The following is a 15,931-nucleotide window of genomic DNA, read 5'->3' as shown; positions in this document are numbered from 1 at the left end:
ATTAAGCTCAGATTATCACAAAACTGTTAGGAAATAGAGCAAATCCCTCAGAGATTTGGATGAAGAACTCAGGTATGACCAGGTTTAAAGAGACCGTTTGTGAGGCCTGCTTACTTAGATGCGACTGTCATTGGTGGTGTCTGTACAATGGAGTGCCAACTGCAATGTTTTTCTAACGCTACGGAGCCACAAACACTGCGTGGTCACCGTTGAAGGAAAATATGCGTATTCCAGTATGTTTTACATTTTGTAATATTTTACCTTTCGGATGAAAGGTTTTCCCTACTTGTTAGACTCCAGTAATTTTTTATTATTATTATTCTTTTGGAAAGTCTGTTGAAATTCCACTTGGTCTCATTGGAGATCTGGGAATATTAAAAAATAATGGTTTTTACTACCTCAACAGAAAGATGCATTTATCACCCAGGAGGGAGTATAGAGCTTCTGAAAAATGGTTTAATTACTGGCACAGAGCTCAACCTGGGCACAGCACATTTGAAGCAACACTAAAGATTAACTTTCAGTGGCTCTTGGGATATCTGTTGCAAACTTTAGGAAATGAATAGGTAAGCCCTGGCCTGGCATGCCCTCAACCCCAGTGAAAGTTACCTGGTGCCTCTGATTCATTTTCCTAGTCCAGAATCATTGTACAACAGAAATGTAGAGAAGCTTGTAAAGTACTGTACAAATACTAAGAGTGCGGCCACATTCTTTAACTAGCTTTGTCGTCGTTCCGTGACTTCCAATTCAGCTCCCAGGTTCATTGCGTTCTATTCGTTAGAAGGGATAGCTCCCAGAGGGCTCTGGCCAAGCAGACCCTGATCCTGATGTTTTCTCATCTCTTCTTAATTCCCCAGGAGAAACAGGGACAAGTGGGGACACAGAATTACACTCGAAAAAACAACTGTCCAGCCCCAACAATACAAGCAACAATTAGCAAGGAGGAAGCCCAAAGAGCTGGTTCTCCTAAATCCTAAATTCTGTACCCAAATGCTGCTGCTCCCCTCTGCTTCGGGAGGCTGAGTGTGCCAAAGCAAGTAGGGCATTGCCTCAAGAAGGGAGTACTTGGGATTTTAAACAAGCTGTATCATTTAAGAAGCATGATATTTGCAGAACATGCCGATTGGCTTTCTTTTCCACAAAGAAAGCATACACATAACTTTTGGATCTCCTCTCTGATTTTCCTCCTGGAAGCTTACTTCAGCGTTTGTTCATCTGTAGCCAACTTTGGCCCATTTTATATAGGACAAGAACAAATGGGCCCTATAACTGGAATTGCTGAGAATCCAAGCTCTCATTTTAATCTCCTTTATAGAAGGAGCCAACTTGTCTATTTTTAGATACTTGCTCTACCCTCGTCCCCATTTTTGTCCTCCCTTTATTTTAGGTGTGAGGAGTGAAATTCCAGAAGTTGACACAAAGACAGGGTTTAGGATGAATCACAAACAGTATGATAATTACCTGGAAAATCTAGTTCACCGGACTCCCACAATAATCTGCCCAGTAGATGCTGCCACTCCCCTGCCTAGTCTATCCTTTTCCGAACACCAGGACTCCTTCCTCTAAATGTCATAAAAGTCTATTTTTTTAAATCCCTATTACATAAGATGAATCTTTGTTCTCATTCTGAAAAAAAAAGTTGCTTTCTCTTTTGCCGGCCCCTAGTATTTATGGCCTCTCTCCCTTTTATCTGTTCTAAAGTAAGTCTTCTCCTTTTTACTCTTCTTTTAGCTTCAAAAAATATTTTAGGAGGTTTACAGTGTTCTTTTTTAAAGGGCGTATTTACAAGAAAATAAAAAAGATAACTTTTTTTACGCAGCCTGCCTTTTTTTCTCTAAGAAGCCCCCCCCCCCCCAGAGAATAGCATATAGTGTGTGTGGTATCCTATTATGTTGCTGGAATCTGCCAATGGTCAAGCAATTGGTTACAGTTTTTGCATTTGCAAAGTGGCTTACTTGACCAAGTAAGTAAACGGGCAAGAGGCAGATGTCTCAGAAGTATCACTTCACTTTAAGTGAAGTTAGATTTTTTTTTTTTTAAGATTTAACCAACTGTCTAATGCAATTACCCTGTTATCCATTCTAATAGCAAACTGCTCAACTACCTGCTTTAATGGAGGGACCTGTTTCTACCCTGGAAAGTGTATTTGCCCCCCAGGACTAGAGGGAGAACAGTGTGAAATAAGTGAGTATTGACCTTCTGCATTCTCTTCATTTTGGGGGGGGGAGCCTCAATACTCCACCTGACCCCATCATTTTATGAGTGAGGAAGTGGAAGCCCAGAGACAATGAATAGCTTATCAAAGCCCTCAAGCCAGTGGTTTCTTTTCACTAGATTTAGCCACCATTCATCTTGGCGAAAGGTGGGGCAGTGGGTGCCATAGCTCGGGTGACTCCGAGCACACACTCTGATTCAGTTATATCTGGGTTTGGGTTTCTCAGCATGTTGCGTTGTTTCTTTAGTGAGTTTGTCCCCTTCTCATTGTGCAGAGCCCATCGCTTCAGCCTAGAAATGTAGACCAGAGTTTTGGGACAGGTGGATTTTTGTATCTACCTGCAGGCATAGAATTTCTTCCCTGAATTAGACAGAGCCAGTGAGCCATCTAAGAGGAAAGGATAGATTCAAGAAAAAGGTAGAAGCGGTGCACAGCAATAAAAAAAAAGAAAAAAGTACAAACAGCACACACAACACAAATGAATTGCACAGATGTTAAGTAAAGGGAAGAGTGCACACTGCACGATTCCATTTTTATGAAGTTAAAGAACAGGCAAAATTAATGGATGATAGTAGAAACGAGGATCGTGGTTGAGGGCACAAAGGAACTTTATGGGGTGCCAAAAACGCTCTATATCTTGACTGATGAAGTGTCACCCGAGTGTTTATTTAGGTAAAAAAATAGTTGAACCGTAAACTTAAGATCAATGCAGTTATGTCTTCGTTATGCCTTCACGATATGTTTGTCACACTTCCATACAAAGAAAGAAAAACTAAAGGGTGGAATGTGGTAGATAATCATTGTTTTCAGGATCAGGATATCAAAGTGCTTATCCTGGCTCTGCCACCTACCAGCCGTGTAACCCTCAGCAAGTCACTGAAGCCCTCTATTAAACTCAGCACTGAGCCAACCGCAGCCTAGGTGGCTTTCTGATCCAGAAAACAGATGACACTAGAGCTCCGTTCGGGAAGGAGCAAAAAGAACGTGAGCATGTCTGCTAAGGGTGCCGTGTCCCTGCCTTTCTGGAAGTTCTGGGATATGGCATTTTCATTTCCATCTGTATTGTGTCTGTAAAATACTGCTGTGTTTAGTATAACCATAGTTTCTGAAGTGGGTGCAGTGGGCTCAAAATTAAGTAATATTGACTTCCTATTTTAACTCTCAACCTCTAATTTATTTGTACTTTAATGAGTAGTAGACAAAGTAACCATTTTTGATAGAGTTCAAGTGAAATACCTCTGAAGTTTCCGTAGAATGTGTAATTAATTGTCACGATGTGGTTTCTATTCTTATTAATTACCCCGCCCTGATAAAGATATCTCTGAACTAACTCCCCTCAATTTGCTCGCCATACTTACTCTCAGACTTCATATACCTAGATAGATCATACTTATAAATCGTTGTTCTTGGGCTCATTTCTCTTCACATAAGTATGTCCTTGGGTTTATGACCTTTCCATTGGCAGAGACAATGATTTTTATCCCTTTTTTCCCCTGACTGCCCCCAAAATGTCGGCCTTTGAAGGCTCCTGATTATCCCTATCACAAGTTATGCTCAAATCCCTCTAGGAAATGTCTTATTTCTTTTTTTTTTAAGATTTTATTTATTTATTCAACAGAGATAGAGACAGCCAGAGAGAGAGGGAACACAAGCAGGGGGAGTGGGAGAGGAAGAAGCAGGCTCATAGCGGAGGAGCCTGATGTGGGGCTCGATCCCATAATGCTGGGATCACGCCCTGAGCCGAAGGCAGACGCTTAACCGCTGTGCCACCCAGGCGCCCCGGAAATGTCTTATTTCTATTACAAGAACCATATTATCAAGAAAATACAAAAACGGCTCCTGAGTTGAAAAGTGCCTCTAGTATAGTAGAGACGAAAAGTTGAATTATGAATTCTTATTTTAAAATTGAGATGTAATTCACATACCATGAAATTAACCATTTTAATATATGCAATTCAGTGCACTCATGAAGTTGTACAGCATCATTTCTGTCTCATTCCAGAACATGTCATCATCCACAAAAGAAACCCTGAACCCATGAGCAGTCATTCCTCCTTCCCCTTTCCCCAAGATATTGGAAACCACTAGTCTACTTTCTATCTCTTGAGATTTGCTTATTCTGGACATTTCATATAAACAGAATCATATAACATTTGCCCTTTTGTGTCTGACTTCTTTCACGTGGGATAATGTTTTAAAGGTCCATCCATGTTGTGGCATGGAGCATCACTTCCTTTTAATTGCTGAATAATACTCCATTGTGTGGATATACAAACCACCTTTTGTTTATCCATTCATCAGTTGATGGACATCTGGGCTGTTTCCACTTTGGGGCTCTTGTGAATAAAGCTGCTGTGAGCATTCATGTACAAGTTTTTGTGTGGACATATGTTTTCAGTTCTCGTGGGTATATTCCTAGGAGTGGAATTGCTGGACCACATATTAACTTCATGCTCCATTTTTCTAGGATCTGCCAAACTGTTTCCAAAGCCACTGTACTATTTTACATTCCTGCCAGCAATGTATAAAGTTCCAATTTCTCCATATCCTTGCCAACACTTGTTATTGTTTGGTTTTTTTCATGAGATATGTATTTTTGTTTCCCATGGCCTCTAGCAGGACTGATGTCTTCTCAAAGTTCACTTTGACTTAATTTGAGATANCTGCATTCTCTTCATTTTGGGGGGGGGAGCCTCAATACTCCACCTGACCCCATCATTTTATGAGTGAGGAAGTGGAAGCCCAGAGACAATGAATAGCTTATCAAAGCCCTCAAGCCAGTGGTTTCTTTTCACTAGATTTAGCCACCATTCATCTTGGCGAAAGGTGGGGCAGTGGGTGCCATAGCTCGGGTGACTCCGAGCACACACTCTGATTCAGTTATATCTGGGTTTGGGTTTCTCAGCATGTTGCGTTGTTTCTTTAGTGAGTTTGTCCCCTTCTCATTGTGCAGAGCCCATCGCTTCAGCCTAGAAATGTAGACCAGAGTTTTGGGACAGGTGGATTTTTGTATCTACCTGCAGGCATAGAATTTCTTCCCTGAATTAGACAGAGCCAGTGAGCCATCTAAGAGGAAAGGATAGATTCAAGAAAAAGGTAGAAGCGGTGCACAGCAATAAAAAAAAAGAAAAAAGTACAAACAGCACACACAACACAAATGAATTGCACAGATGTTAAGTAAAGGGAAGAGTGCACACTGCACGATTCCATTTTTATGAAGTTAAAGAACAGGCAAAATTAATGGATGATAGTAGAAACGAGGATCGTGGTTGAGGGCACAAAGGAACTTTATGGGGTGCCAAAAACGCTCTATATCTTGNCACAAAGGAACTTTATGGGGTGCCAAAAACGCTCTATATCTTGACTGATGAAGTGTCACCCGAGTGTTTATTTAGGTAAAAAAATAGTTGAACCGTAAACTTAAGATCAATGCACTTATGTCTTCGTTATGCCTTCACGATATGTTTGTCACACTTCCATACAAAGAAAGAAAAACTAAAGGGTGGAATGTGGTAGATAATCATTGTTTTCAGGATCAGGATATCAAAGTGCTTATCCTGGCTCTGCCACCTACCAGCCGTGTAACCCTCAGCAAGTCACTGAAGCCCTCTATTAAACTCAGCACTGAGCCAACCGCAGCCTAGGTGGCTTTCTGATCCAGAAAACAGATGACACTAGAGCTCCGTTCGGGAAGGAGCAAAAAGAACGTGAGCATGTCTGCTAAGGGTGCCGTGTCCCTGCCTTTCTGGAAGTTCTGGGATATGGCATTTTCATTTCCATCTGTATTGTGTCTGTAAAATACTGCTGTGTTTAGTACAACCATAGCTTCTGAAGTGGGTGCAGTGGGCTCAAAATTAAGTAATATTGACTTCCTATTTTAACTCTCAACCTCTAATTTATTTGTACTTTAATGAGTAGTAGACAAAGTAACCATTTTTGATAGAGTTCAAGTGAAATACCTCTGAAGTTTCCGTAGAATGTGTAATTAATTGTCACGATGTGGTTTCTATTCTTATTAATTACCCCGCCCTGATAAAGATATCTCTGAACTAACTCCCCTCAATTTGCTCGCCATACTTACTCTCAGACTTCATATACCTAGATAGATCATACTTATAAATCGTTGTTCTTGGGCTCATTTCTCTTCACATAAGTATGTCCTTGGGTTTATGACCTTTCCATTGGCAGAGACAATGATTTTTATCCCTTTTTTCCCCTGACTGCCCCCAAAATGTCGGCCTTTGAAGGCTCCTGATTATCCCTATCACAAGTTATGCTCAAATCCCTCTAGGAAATGTCTTCTTTCTTTTTTTTTTTTTTAAGATTTTATTTATTTAGGTGACAGAGAGAGAGACAGCCAGAGAGAGAGGNGGGAACACAAGCAGGGGGAGTGGGAGAGGAAGAAGCAGGCTCATAGCGGAGGAGCCTGATGTGGGGCTCGATCCCATAATGCTGGGATCACGCCCTGAGCCGAAGGCAGACGCTTAACCGCTGTGCCACCCAGGCGCCCCGGAAATGTCTTATTTCTATTACAAGAACCATATTATCAAGAAAATACAAAAACGGCTCCTGAGTTGAAAAGTGCCTCTAGTATAGTAGAGACGAAAAGTTGAATTATGAATTCTTATTTTAAAATTGAGATGTAATTCACATACCATGAAATTAACCATTTTAATATATGCAATTCAGTGCACTCATGAAGTTGTACAGCATCATTTCTGTCTCATTCCAGAACATGTCATCATCCACAAAAGAAACCCTGAACCCATGAGCAGTCATTCCTCCTTCCCCTTTCCCCAAGATATTGGAAACCACTAGTCTACTTTCTATCTCTTGAGATTTGCTTATTCTGGACATTTCATATAAACAGAATCATATAACATTTGCCCTTTTGTGTCTGACTTCTTTCACGTGGGATAATGTTTTAAAGGTCCATCCATGTTGTGGCATGGAGCATCACTTCCTTTTAATTGCTGAATAATACTCCATTGTGTGGATATACAAACCACCTTTTGTTTATCCATTCATCAGTTGATGGACATCTGGGCTGTTTCCACTTTGGGGCTCTTGTGAATAAAGCTGCTGTGAGCATTCATGTACAAGTTTTTGTGTGGACATATGTTTTCAGTTCTCGTGGGTATATTCCTAGGAGTGGAATTGCTGGACCACATGTTAACTTCATGCTCCATTTTTCTAGGATCTGCCAAACTGTTTCCAAAGCCACTGTACTATTTTACATTCCTGCCAGCAATGTATAAAGTTCCAATTTCTCCATATCCTTGCCAACACTTGTTATTGTTTGGTTTTTTTCATGAGATATGTATTTTTGTTTCCCATGGCCTCTAGCAGGACTGATGTCTTCTCAAAGTTCACTTTGACTTAATTTGAGATACTCTTGCCAGTTAACAAATAACACCACAGTTAGAAATATCTGGATGTATGAAGTATACATTTACCCCTTTACTTAAGGTTCCTAGATATCCCAAGGATCTTCAGTGAACTTTCAGTTAGAAAGTTTACATGGATTACTTATACTGTATTATAAATGAGATTTTAAATAAAATATTCTCTATTAAAAAATTTAGAATACTGACTAAAACAATTAAAAACCAACCAGAATTCTAGGACCCAGAAATGATAGTGTTGACACTGTTGTAAACAATTTTTATGTTTTCTAAGCAGAGTCACACATTTAAGTTATCTTATAATCCAATGGGCAGAGGAAGCTTAATGTCCTTATTTAGTCAATCCCTAACTCATTGTTTTCCCTGGACTCACCCACCGGTTATAGTAAAAATGCTAACTGATTAAACTTAGTCAAATATGTTTGTCTTTAGGCGATGCTTAGTCTGTTTTAGGTAAAAACATGTAATCCTTCAAGTTGGCTCACTTTCCCACTGTCGAATGGATAGAATTTGTTGCAAAATATTTTCAGGAAAAGGAAGTCAACATTAAAGACACTTAGAGGATTCTGAATTTTAAGCAATCAGACCTTCATGAGGCTTTGGCTTCATTAGATTTGATTTGGAACAGTTGCCTGTAGTCATATTTCTGCCATGTGATAACCCAGAGAGAATGTCCTTATTCCTGGCTGTCGTGAACCTAAGGACTCTCACTTCCCTCTGACCAAGAAAACAAAAAGACCCATGGAGGCAATGAAGAGGTTCTCTCCATCAATTGTTCTCTCTCATATCCCTGGCTACCAAGCTCACCTCTCATTGAACGTGGGGAAATTTGGGTTCACCAGGTATTTCACAATAAGTATTATCCTTTCTGCTATATAATAATTGCCCTACATCTTGTTTACTTGAAAAACCCAAGTGCATGGCAGAGTACTGTGATATGATCCAATTTTGTACCTACGGTGGGGTCAGATGTTTCATTGACACAAATGGAAATTCAGAGTTAGGCATTCCTTTCCTTTAGGTAAGAGTTGGGATCTCGACCAAATAGCAAATGCTATTCTTTGTATACAAACCTAGCAAAAATGACCCTTTTGGATTTTTAATGGTCAATGAAAAGGTGGTGTTCTATTATTAAGGTCATTTGATGCCTGTTTCTAGAACATCCCTGCATCAGAAAAACTTAAAGATATAATGGCATTCTAGGTTTTTGAGAGACCCTAGCATCTCAAAACTAAGTCTGTATTGTCTGCACAATGACTAAATGTTGCTTTGGTCAATTTATACATGAAGAAAGCCCTTTTGGGTAAGTGAAATAGAAGTAAAGTGTTTCAGCAAAATAATTTGCATGTGGAACTCATGTTTATCAAACACACCGCTTGCTGGTAAAACATATAGTAACACACTTCTTTCGAAGGTTCATTGGACCATAAAAAAAGAGCTTAGAGAATAAAAGGTGTGTTGTTTTATGATAAAGATTTCATTTTTTCTCCTTATGTATTAAGACTTTTGTAATGAGTGTTCTGTTAAATGTAAAAAAGAAAAAGAACAACAATAATAGAAAAAAAGTCCACACCCCTCCACCACCAAAACCTAATGGCTTTTTGCTCTCTTTGGAACATCATCATGTCAGTCACAGGATGCGGTCTCAGCTCTGGGTGAGCTCTCCTATTTCTTCAAAACATTCAGCCTCAGGATGGCAAATTCTAGATTGCAGAGGGAGAATAAATAGCTTCTGGAATAAGACAGTCATTATATCATTTTTACACCTAAGACCCTACTCCAGCTAAAATCCTATAACCCAAAGAGCTGTGAAAACATTAACAATTCTCATTTGGCACTGACAGAAAAGAAAGAGTGATGTATCATGAGGATCTAAGACATTCTAGAAAAAAGCATAGGTGTGGTATGGGGCCCCTTTGATGCCCCACCTCATATCTCTTCTCAGCCAGCCTTTCACTCCAGTCACTGCTGTGGGAACCTGTTTTTCACTGACATAATCTCATTGTACCCCATCTTAGCTACTCCACACTCCTCCTGCTTTCTACCCAGAGATTCCTCTGAGTCCTACAAAATCAGTCTGCACTCACATAGTGGCAGATTGGAAGTGTGAGGAAGTCATCCCATAGGGTGACCCTCGACCAGTGGGAGACAGGTGCCAATGAACATATGCTCCCCTCTCCCTTCTTAAAAGTGATTTGAACTTGGCTCCATGGCTCCTCAGAAGGACTCCGCACGATGGAGCCTGGTTGTGTGCTGTGATGACCAACACACACTTCTGTGCTGGCTTTCCCTCCTTCCATTCTTTGCTCTCCCTGTCCCCCCATTCCAGTTTCCTAGGATCACTTTACCAAAGAAACTCTCTGCATCAAGTCCGGCTCTCTGGAGAATCCTAGGCCTGGAAAGATACTGCCAGGTACAGGTATAGGCCTGCTTTCAGAAAGAGTGACATTCGAAGTCAAAACTCAGAGAAAAGATCACTTGGCGGCTTATTCACATCTTAACTTGTACTGTATCTTAAAGTACAGGTGTTTATGAATCAGAATTTTGTTCTGTTTATAAAAAAGTAACATAAATGTAGCATGTGGGCAACACATTGATTGTAGGAGACATACATTAGAAATCACAAGTAAAAATACTAGCCGGTTGGTTCCAAGAATGAAACTCGAACAGTATCAAAGCCAGAGCAGGTCTGAAATAAGTGGGAGGAGCTGCCATTTAAAAGCACTTATCCTCCCAAAGCCCTGCAGTTCCTTTGAAAAATGCGATGACCTCCGAATGAAGCACTGTGTCCCTTGCTTATTTGCCTCCTTCTGTGTTTCAGGCAAATGCCCACAGCCCTGCCGAAATGGAGGCAAATGCATTGGTAAAAGCAAATGTAAGTGCTCCAAAGGTTACCAAGGAGACCTCTGTTCAAAGCGTAAGTACCCCTCCACGTAATCAGCCTGGGCTTGGGGCTCTCCTCCCACGCAGCTTCTGGACCTTCTGCATGTTGCCTGGGCTTTGCAATGAACCTTTCTTCACGGACGTCTCTCTTCCCTTTATCTAGAGCAAAGATATTGTATGAACCCCCTGCATGTGAAAAAAGAGACACATTCACACACGAGCAGCTGAACTTTTTGACTATTTGGGGTTTTCTTAAGGAAAATGAGCTTCCATTCCAGAAGTTTCCAAGTCCTACTGAGCATCTTTTGTGACTGAGAAGCATCAAGCTTAGTTTATGATCTCTCTCAGGCCTTTTATCAAAAAGTCCCAAACTGACTTATAGCTGGAGATTGGCTTAGAAAAACAACAACAACAACAGGGGATGAAGTCCAAACTAACACATTCTAAAAACTGCAGGAAAAGCAGCTAATTCTGCTGAATGATGAAAACTCAGAAAACACTTTTTATCTGCCCCAATTCTAGCTGTTTGCGAGCCTGGCTGTGGTACCCACGGAACCTGCCACGAGCCCAACAGATGCCAATGTCAAGAAGGCTGGCACGGAAGACACTGCAATAAAAGTGAGTGGGAGGTGTCTGGAGAGCCCGCCTCTCCCATATCTTGGCTCCTGAGGCTAATAGATAACCCCTTAACCCATCCCTGCTTTCTGTGTCAATAAAAGCAGCTTCCCCTTCTCTGCCACCTCTCCCTGGTGCTTCCCCCTGGCTCCCACAACTCTCTAAACCTTTGAGTCTAAGTTTTAGTGTCTAAGGGCAATGCAGCTGCGTAAATTATCACCACATCTGTAAAATAGCTCCACGACTCTTTTCTAAGTTAAATCAGTAATTTGGGTTGATTTGGTAATACAGTGTGGTAACTATGAAAGAAATAACAAGTGTACGAGTTTAAACCAAATATATAGATCTATTTGGCTCTGATGTCATCCTTCAAGATCTGTCCGTGAGCATATAAAACATGAAGAATTTTGCTCTTTAAGATTGTTAAATGTTATTGGTTACGGTATGTTTTAAGTAAGTTCTTTTGAGACCAAAAAGAAAAAAAGAAAGGAAAGGTCTATGGAGTATGGGAGTATGGGATATGGGAGAGTTGTGTTCTTTCAAATTTACTGACTAGCCAAAATGCGCTAGCTGTAGAGATAATAAACCACGGGCCTGTTTGCAACACAAAATGAAACTGGTTAATTTCAACCATTTCATTTTGATTGATATCTTCTCTGTTCCGAGCAGGAATCCAGGCGCTGGAGGCATGCCAGTGAGCAGACCGAAAATGCCCTGCCTGGTGGAGTCCCGGTTCTAGTGGGAGGGACAGTCAATGAGCGAGGGAACGACATAAACATTATGGTTTCCGTACATCTGGCGGCTAGAATTCAGTCTCCTAAGTGTGGGCCCGCGGTCCACTTTTCCTTTGAGGGAAGCAAGGCCTCAGTCATACAAGTGCCTTCAAACGCAGAAGTTCAGATTGTACCTGTCACAGTCAGTCTCCAAAGTAATGGACACAAATTGAACAGATCACCTTCACATCAGATGTTTTTCTAGATCCGTAGTCTCCAAAGGGCAGTCTGCGTAGCCCAGGGAGTGTGGAATGATCAGCTAGGCGGGTGGAAAAGACGAGTTTGACAGCAGTTTTTATATTTTATGTTATTTTATTATATTTATATGTAAACATGTTATATCTAAATACATTTATATATCTCAATCCCAAATCTCTAATTTTGTGCATATTTTATAATGTTCACATTATATTATATCTAACACATTTATATGTAGGTATACACGCTTTTTTGTTTGTTGGTTTTAAGATGGGTTGATGTCTGGTCTAGGCTACACTAAGCCATTGACTTGAGTCTTGTCACGCGCTAAATTGACTGGATGGGAGATTGAATTGGCTTCAGGTGGGTGTAGCTTAACAAGAAGTTCAGCTCTTCTGGAAAATAGTTCTTTCCCCAGCTCTCCCTGCAGGGACACACTTGGGGGAAGCTTTTTTTGGACTAAAAGACCTGTAGAAAACTAACCATTTCTAGAGACCTTTTGGAAAAGAGTAAACCAAATTCTTTATGCCACACTTAACTGGGGATGCAAGTAACTTTTGAGATATCAGCAGGCCTAGGGATGGCCTGAGGCCATACAATACATCCCAGGCGTCAGTTACAGAGATCTCCTGGGACCCATATTTGGGACCTGGTGACCAAGAGTGATGGCAAGACAGTAGAGGGACACTGTTCCTGCTGATACCCCAGTCACGCCTTCAAAAAGAAGGCAAGTCAAGGACCGTCAGGTGGCATCGATGAGCAATTCGGACAGGTCTGCCAGCCCCCACCCACCCCCTCTCCTCGAACTGCTGGTNCGGTTCTAGTGGGAGGGACAGTCAATGAGCGAGGGAACGACATAAACATTATGGTTTCCGTACATCTGGCGGCTAGAATTCAGTCTCCTAAGTGTGGGCCCGCGGTCCACTTTTCCTTTGAGGGAAGCAAGGCCTCAGTCATACAAGTGCCTTCAAACGCAGAAGTTCAGATTGTACCTGTCACAGTCAGTCTCCAAAGTAATGGACACAAATTGAACAGATCACCTTCACATCAGATGTTTTTCTAGATCCGCAGTCTCCAAAGGGCAGTCTGCGTAGCCCAGGGAGTGTGGAATGATCAGCTAGGCGGGTGGAAAAGACGAGTTTGACAGCAGTTTTTATATTTTATGTTATTTTATTATATTTATATGTAAACATGTTATATCTAAATACATTTATATATCTCAATCCCAAATCTCTAATTTTGTGCATATTTTATAATGTTCACATTATATTATTATGATGTATATCTAACACATTTATATGTAGGTATACACGCTTTTTTGTTTGTTGGTTTTAAGACGGGTTGATGTCTGGTCTAGGCTACACTAAGCCATTGACTTGAGTCTTGTCACGCGCTAAATTGACTGGATGGGAGATTGAATTGGCTTCAGGTGGGTGTAGCTTAACAAGAAGTTCAGCTCCTCTGGAAAATAGTTCTTTCCCCAGCTCTCCCTGCAGGGACACACTTGGGGGAAGCTTTTTTTGGACTAAAAGACCTGTAGAAAACTAACCATTTCTAGAGACCTTTTGGAAAAGAGTAAACCAAATTCTTTATGCCACACTTAACTGGGGATGCAAGTAACTTTTGAGATATCAGCAGGCCTAGGGATGGCCTGAGGCCATACAATACATCCCAGGCGTCAGTTACAGAGATCTCCTGGGACCCATATTTGGGACCTGGTGACCAAGAGTGATGGCAAGACAGTAGAGGGACACTGTTCCTGCTGATACCCCAGTCACGCCTTCAAAAAGAAGGCAAGTCAAGGACCCTCAGGTGGCATCGATGAGCAATTCGGACAGGTCTGCCAGCCCCCACCCACCCCCTCTCCTCGAACTGCTGGTGAGAGTTTTGTCATCCATGTCCTCCCTCAGATCAAGGCGTTGCCTCAAGAAGATGCCGGGTGCCTGATTAAAATGCAAATGTGTTGTGCAGGAGAGGCCACCCAGCCTTTTGTACATTAGCTTAGAGCATCAGGCTGAAAGAAGAGGTTTATTTTGACCAGGGGGAGGTGACAAGGAAGTGCTGAGGCACGGAGTTCTGCTGAGAACAGACTCCCAACGAGGTGACACTTTGGGAGGTCTCGGGCACCCAGACATGTTATTGGGGAGGAGGACATTGGAGACAGACTTCCCGGCTGAGGCTCACCCTCGCCAGCAGGGAGGTTCGGGCTTCATGGGTGGCGGGGAGAACAGCAGGGTAGGGATTTACTCCAGCGCATTGTTGGCTCATGTTCTGGCTGTTCCTTGAGCTACTAGCCTACATACTGACAATTCAAAGAAACACATTCAGGAACAAAGAATTCTGTTCTCAGTAGTTACTTAATGGCATGCTTGCATTTAAAAACCACAGGGAACAAACGGAATGCCAAACGCACAGGAAGATGGAGGCAGATTTTTTAAATGTGATTGCCGTCCTGGATCCATTTTAGGAAATCAGTAGAAATGAGTCAGTGCCCCAAGCACCTCCAGAAGTCCACAAGTAGGAGAAAGGGAGGTCTGAAGCTATGGAAATCAGTGTTACAGTCCACTTAAAACTAAGCTGGAAATGGATAGATGCCTGGCATGACTGAAACTGACAAATCCCCATTGCTAAGGAGTCTGTTCGAATCATAACCCTTCTCTAAAATGTATCATGGAAGTCCTTACTTCTTACAAAATGCCTATTCTGTGTAAGTGCAATAGCCACACTTGATTGTGTGAGCGATATGAAGAGTGGGGCGTGTTCTGGATCGATACAATCGAGGCTGGTTTTGCGATGCAGGGCCGATGATCAAATCCTCTGCAAAAGCGTCCCTGCTTTGGGGACCTTAGTGCCAGATTCTTACCAGACCTTGGGTGGAGACAATCCTTCACTGGATCACATTCATCCAAACTTTGCATCAAGAGTTTCTGCGTGGCCAAAATCTATAGTGAGTCAGAGCTTCTACGGAAGCCGGATTTGATGGAGTTCCTGAAATGGGTTTTCTTTTTTTAGCAGAGATCTTGAACCTGTAATATCTCTTCATTCAGGTGGTTTTTGTGTTGGCTGTGGTCTTTCACTCCGGGTTGAAAAGGGAAAATGGATTTCATTTGAATGGTTAATAATGAATCTGAAGAGCCTGGTTTTGTAGTTTCTTTTCTTTTAAGCTGTGAATAATTTTACAGGGTACGGAGCCAGCCTCATGCATGCCCTGAGGCCAGCAGGCACCCGGCTCAGGCAGCACACGCCTTCGCTTAAAAAGGCTGGGGAGCGGCAGGATCCACCTGAATCCAATTACATCTGGTGAACTCCGACATCTGAAACGTTTTAAGTTACACCAAGTTCATAGCCTTTGTTAACCTTTCATGTGTTGAATGTTCAAATAATGTTCATTACAGTTAAGAATACTGGCCTGAATTTTATTAGCTTCATTATAAATCACTGAGCTGATATTTACTCTTCCTTTTAAGTTTTCTAAGTACGTCTGTAGCGGGATGGTATAGATTTCTTGTTTCAGGGCTTTGGGACAGATTTGATGTTATGTCAGTTGATCAGGTTAAAATTGTATCTTTTCAGTTGCATAGCTGTCGAGTAATTTCCAAAATTACAATGCACTCATGATGTCGAGGGGCTGGGGAACACTGGAGAAGGTAAATGGAACAAAAATGCATAAATCAAGGGTTTGGTTGGAGTAGTTAATCGTGTTGAAGTTACAACATTTCTAATTTTATTGTCACGTGTTTAGACATTTGTCACATTTTTAAAATTCCCCTTGTTCTTAAACTCACAATACAATATATTTTGACCTGACGGTGATTCCAGAGAATTCAGTACTGAAAGAAAGA

General features: G+C 41.5%; 1 protein-coding gene across 2 annotated transcripts in view; it reads left to right on the top strand.

Moving 5' to 3' along the window:
* Window positions 1-15,931, top strand: part of WIF1 (WNT inhibitory factor 1) — a 73,169-nt gene extending 57,238 nt beyond the window's left edge. Inside the window, exons 7-10 of one of the 2 annotated variants that reach the window (XM_019800504.2) lie at window positions 2,089-2,184; window positions 10,442-10,495; window positions 11,026-11,121; window positions 15,272-15,931. In XM_019800504.2, coding sequence (XP_019656063.1) covers window positions 2,089-2,184; window positions 10,442-10,495; window positions 11,026-11,121; window positions 15,272-15,393 — 368 coding nt within the window. In that variant the 3' untranslated portion in view covers window positions 15,394-15,931. Of the gene's footprint in view, window positions 1-2,088; window positions 2,185-10,441; window positions 10,538-11,025; window positions 11,122-15,271 lie in introns of both variants that reach the window. The other variant, XM_002920048.4, reaches the window with a different exon arrangement.

This window comes from Ailuropoda melanoleuca, chromosome 15 (genome assembly GCF_002007445.2).
Source record: "Ailuropoda melanoleuca isolate Jingjing chromosome 15, ASM200744v2, whole genome shotgun sequence".
NCBI lineage: Eukaryota > Metazoa > Chordata > Mammalia > Carnivora > Ursidae > Ailuropoda > Ailuropoda melanoleuca.
The sequence above is the reverse complement of the archived record's forward strand: the minus strand, read 5'-3'. Positions and strand labels throughout refer to the sequence as shown.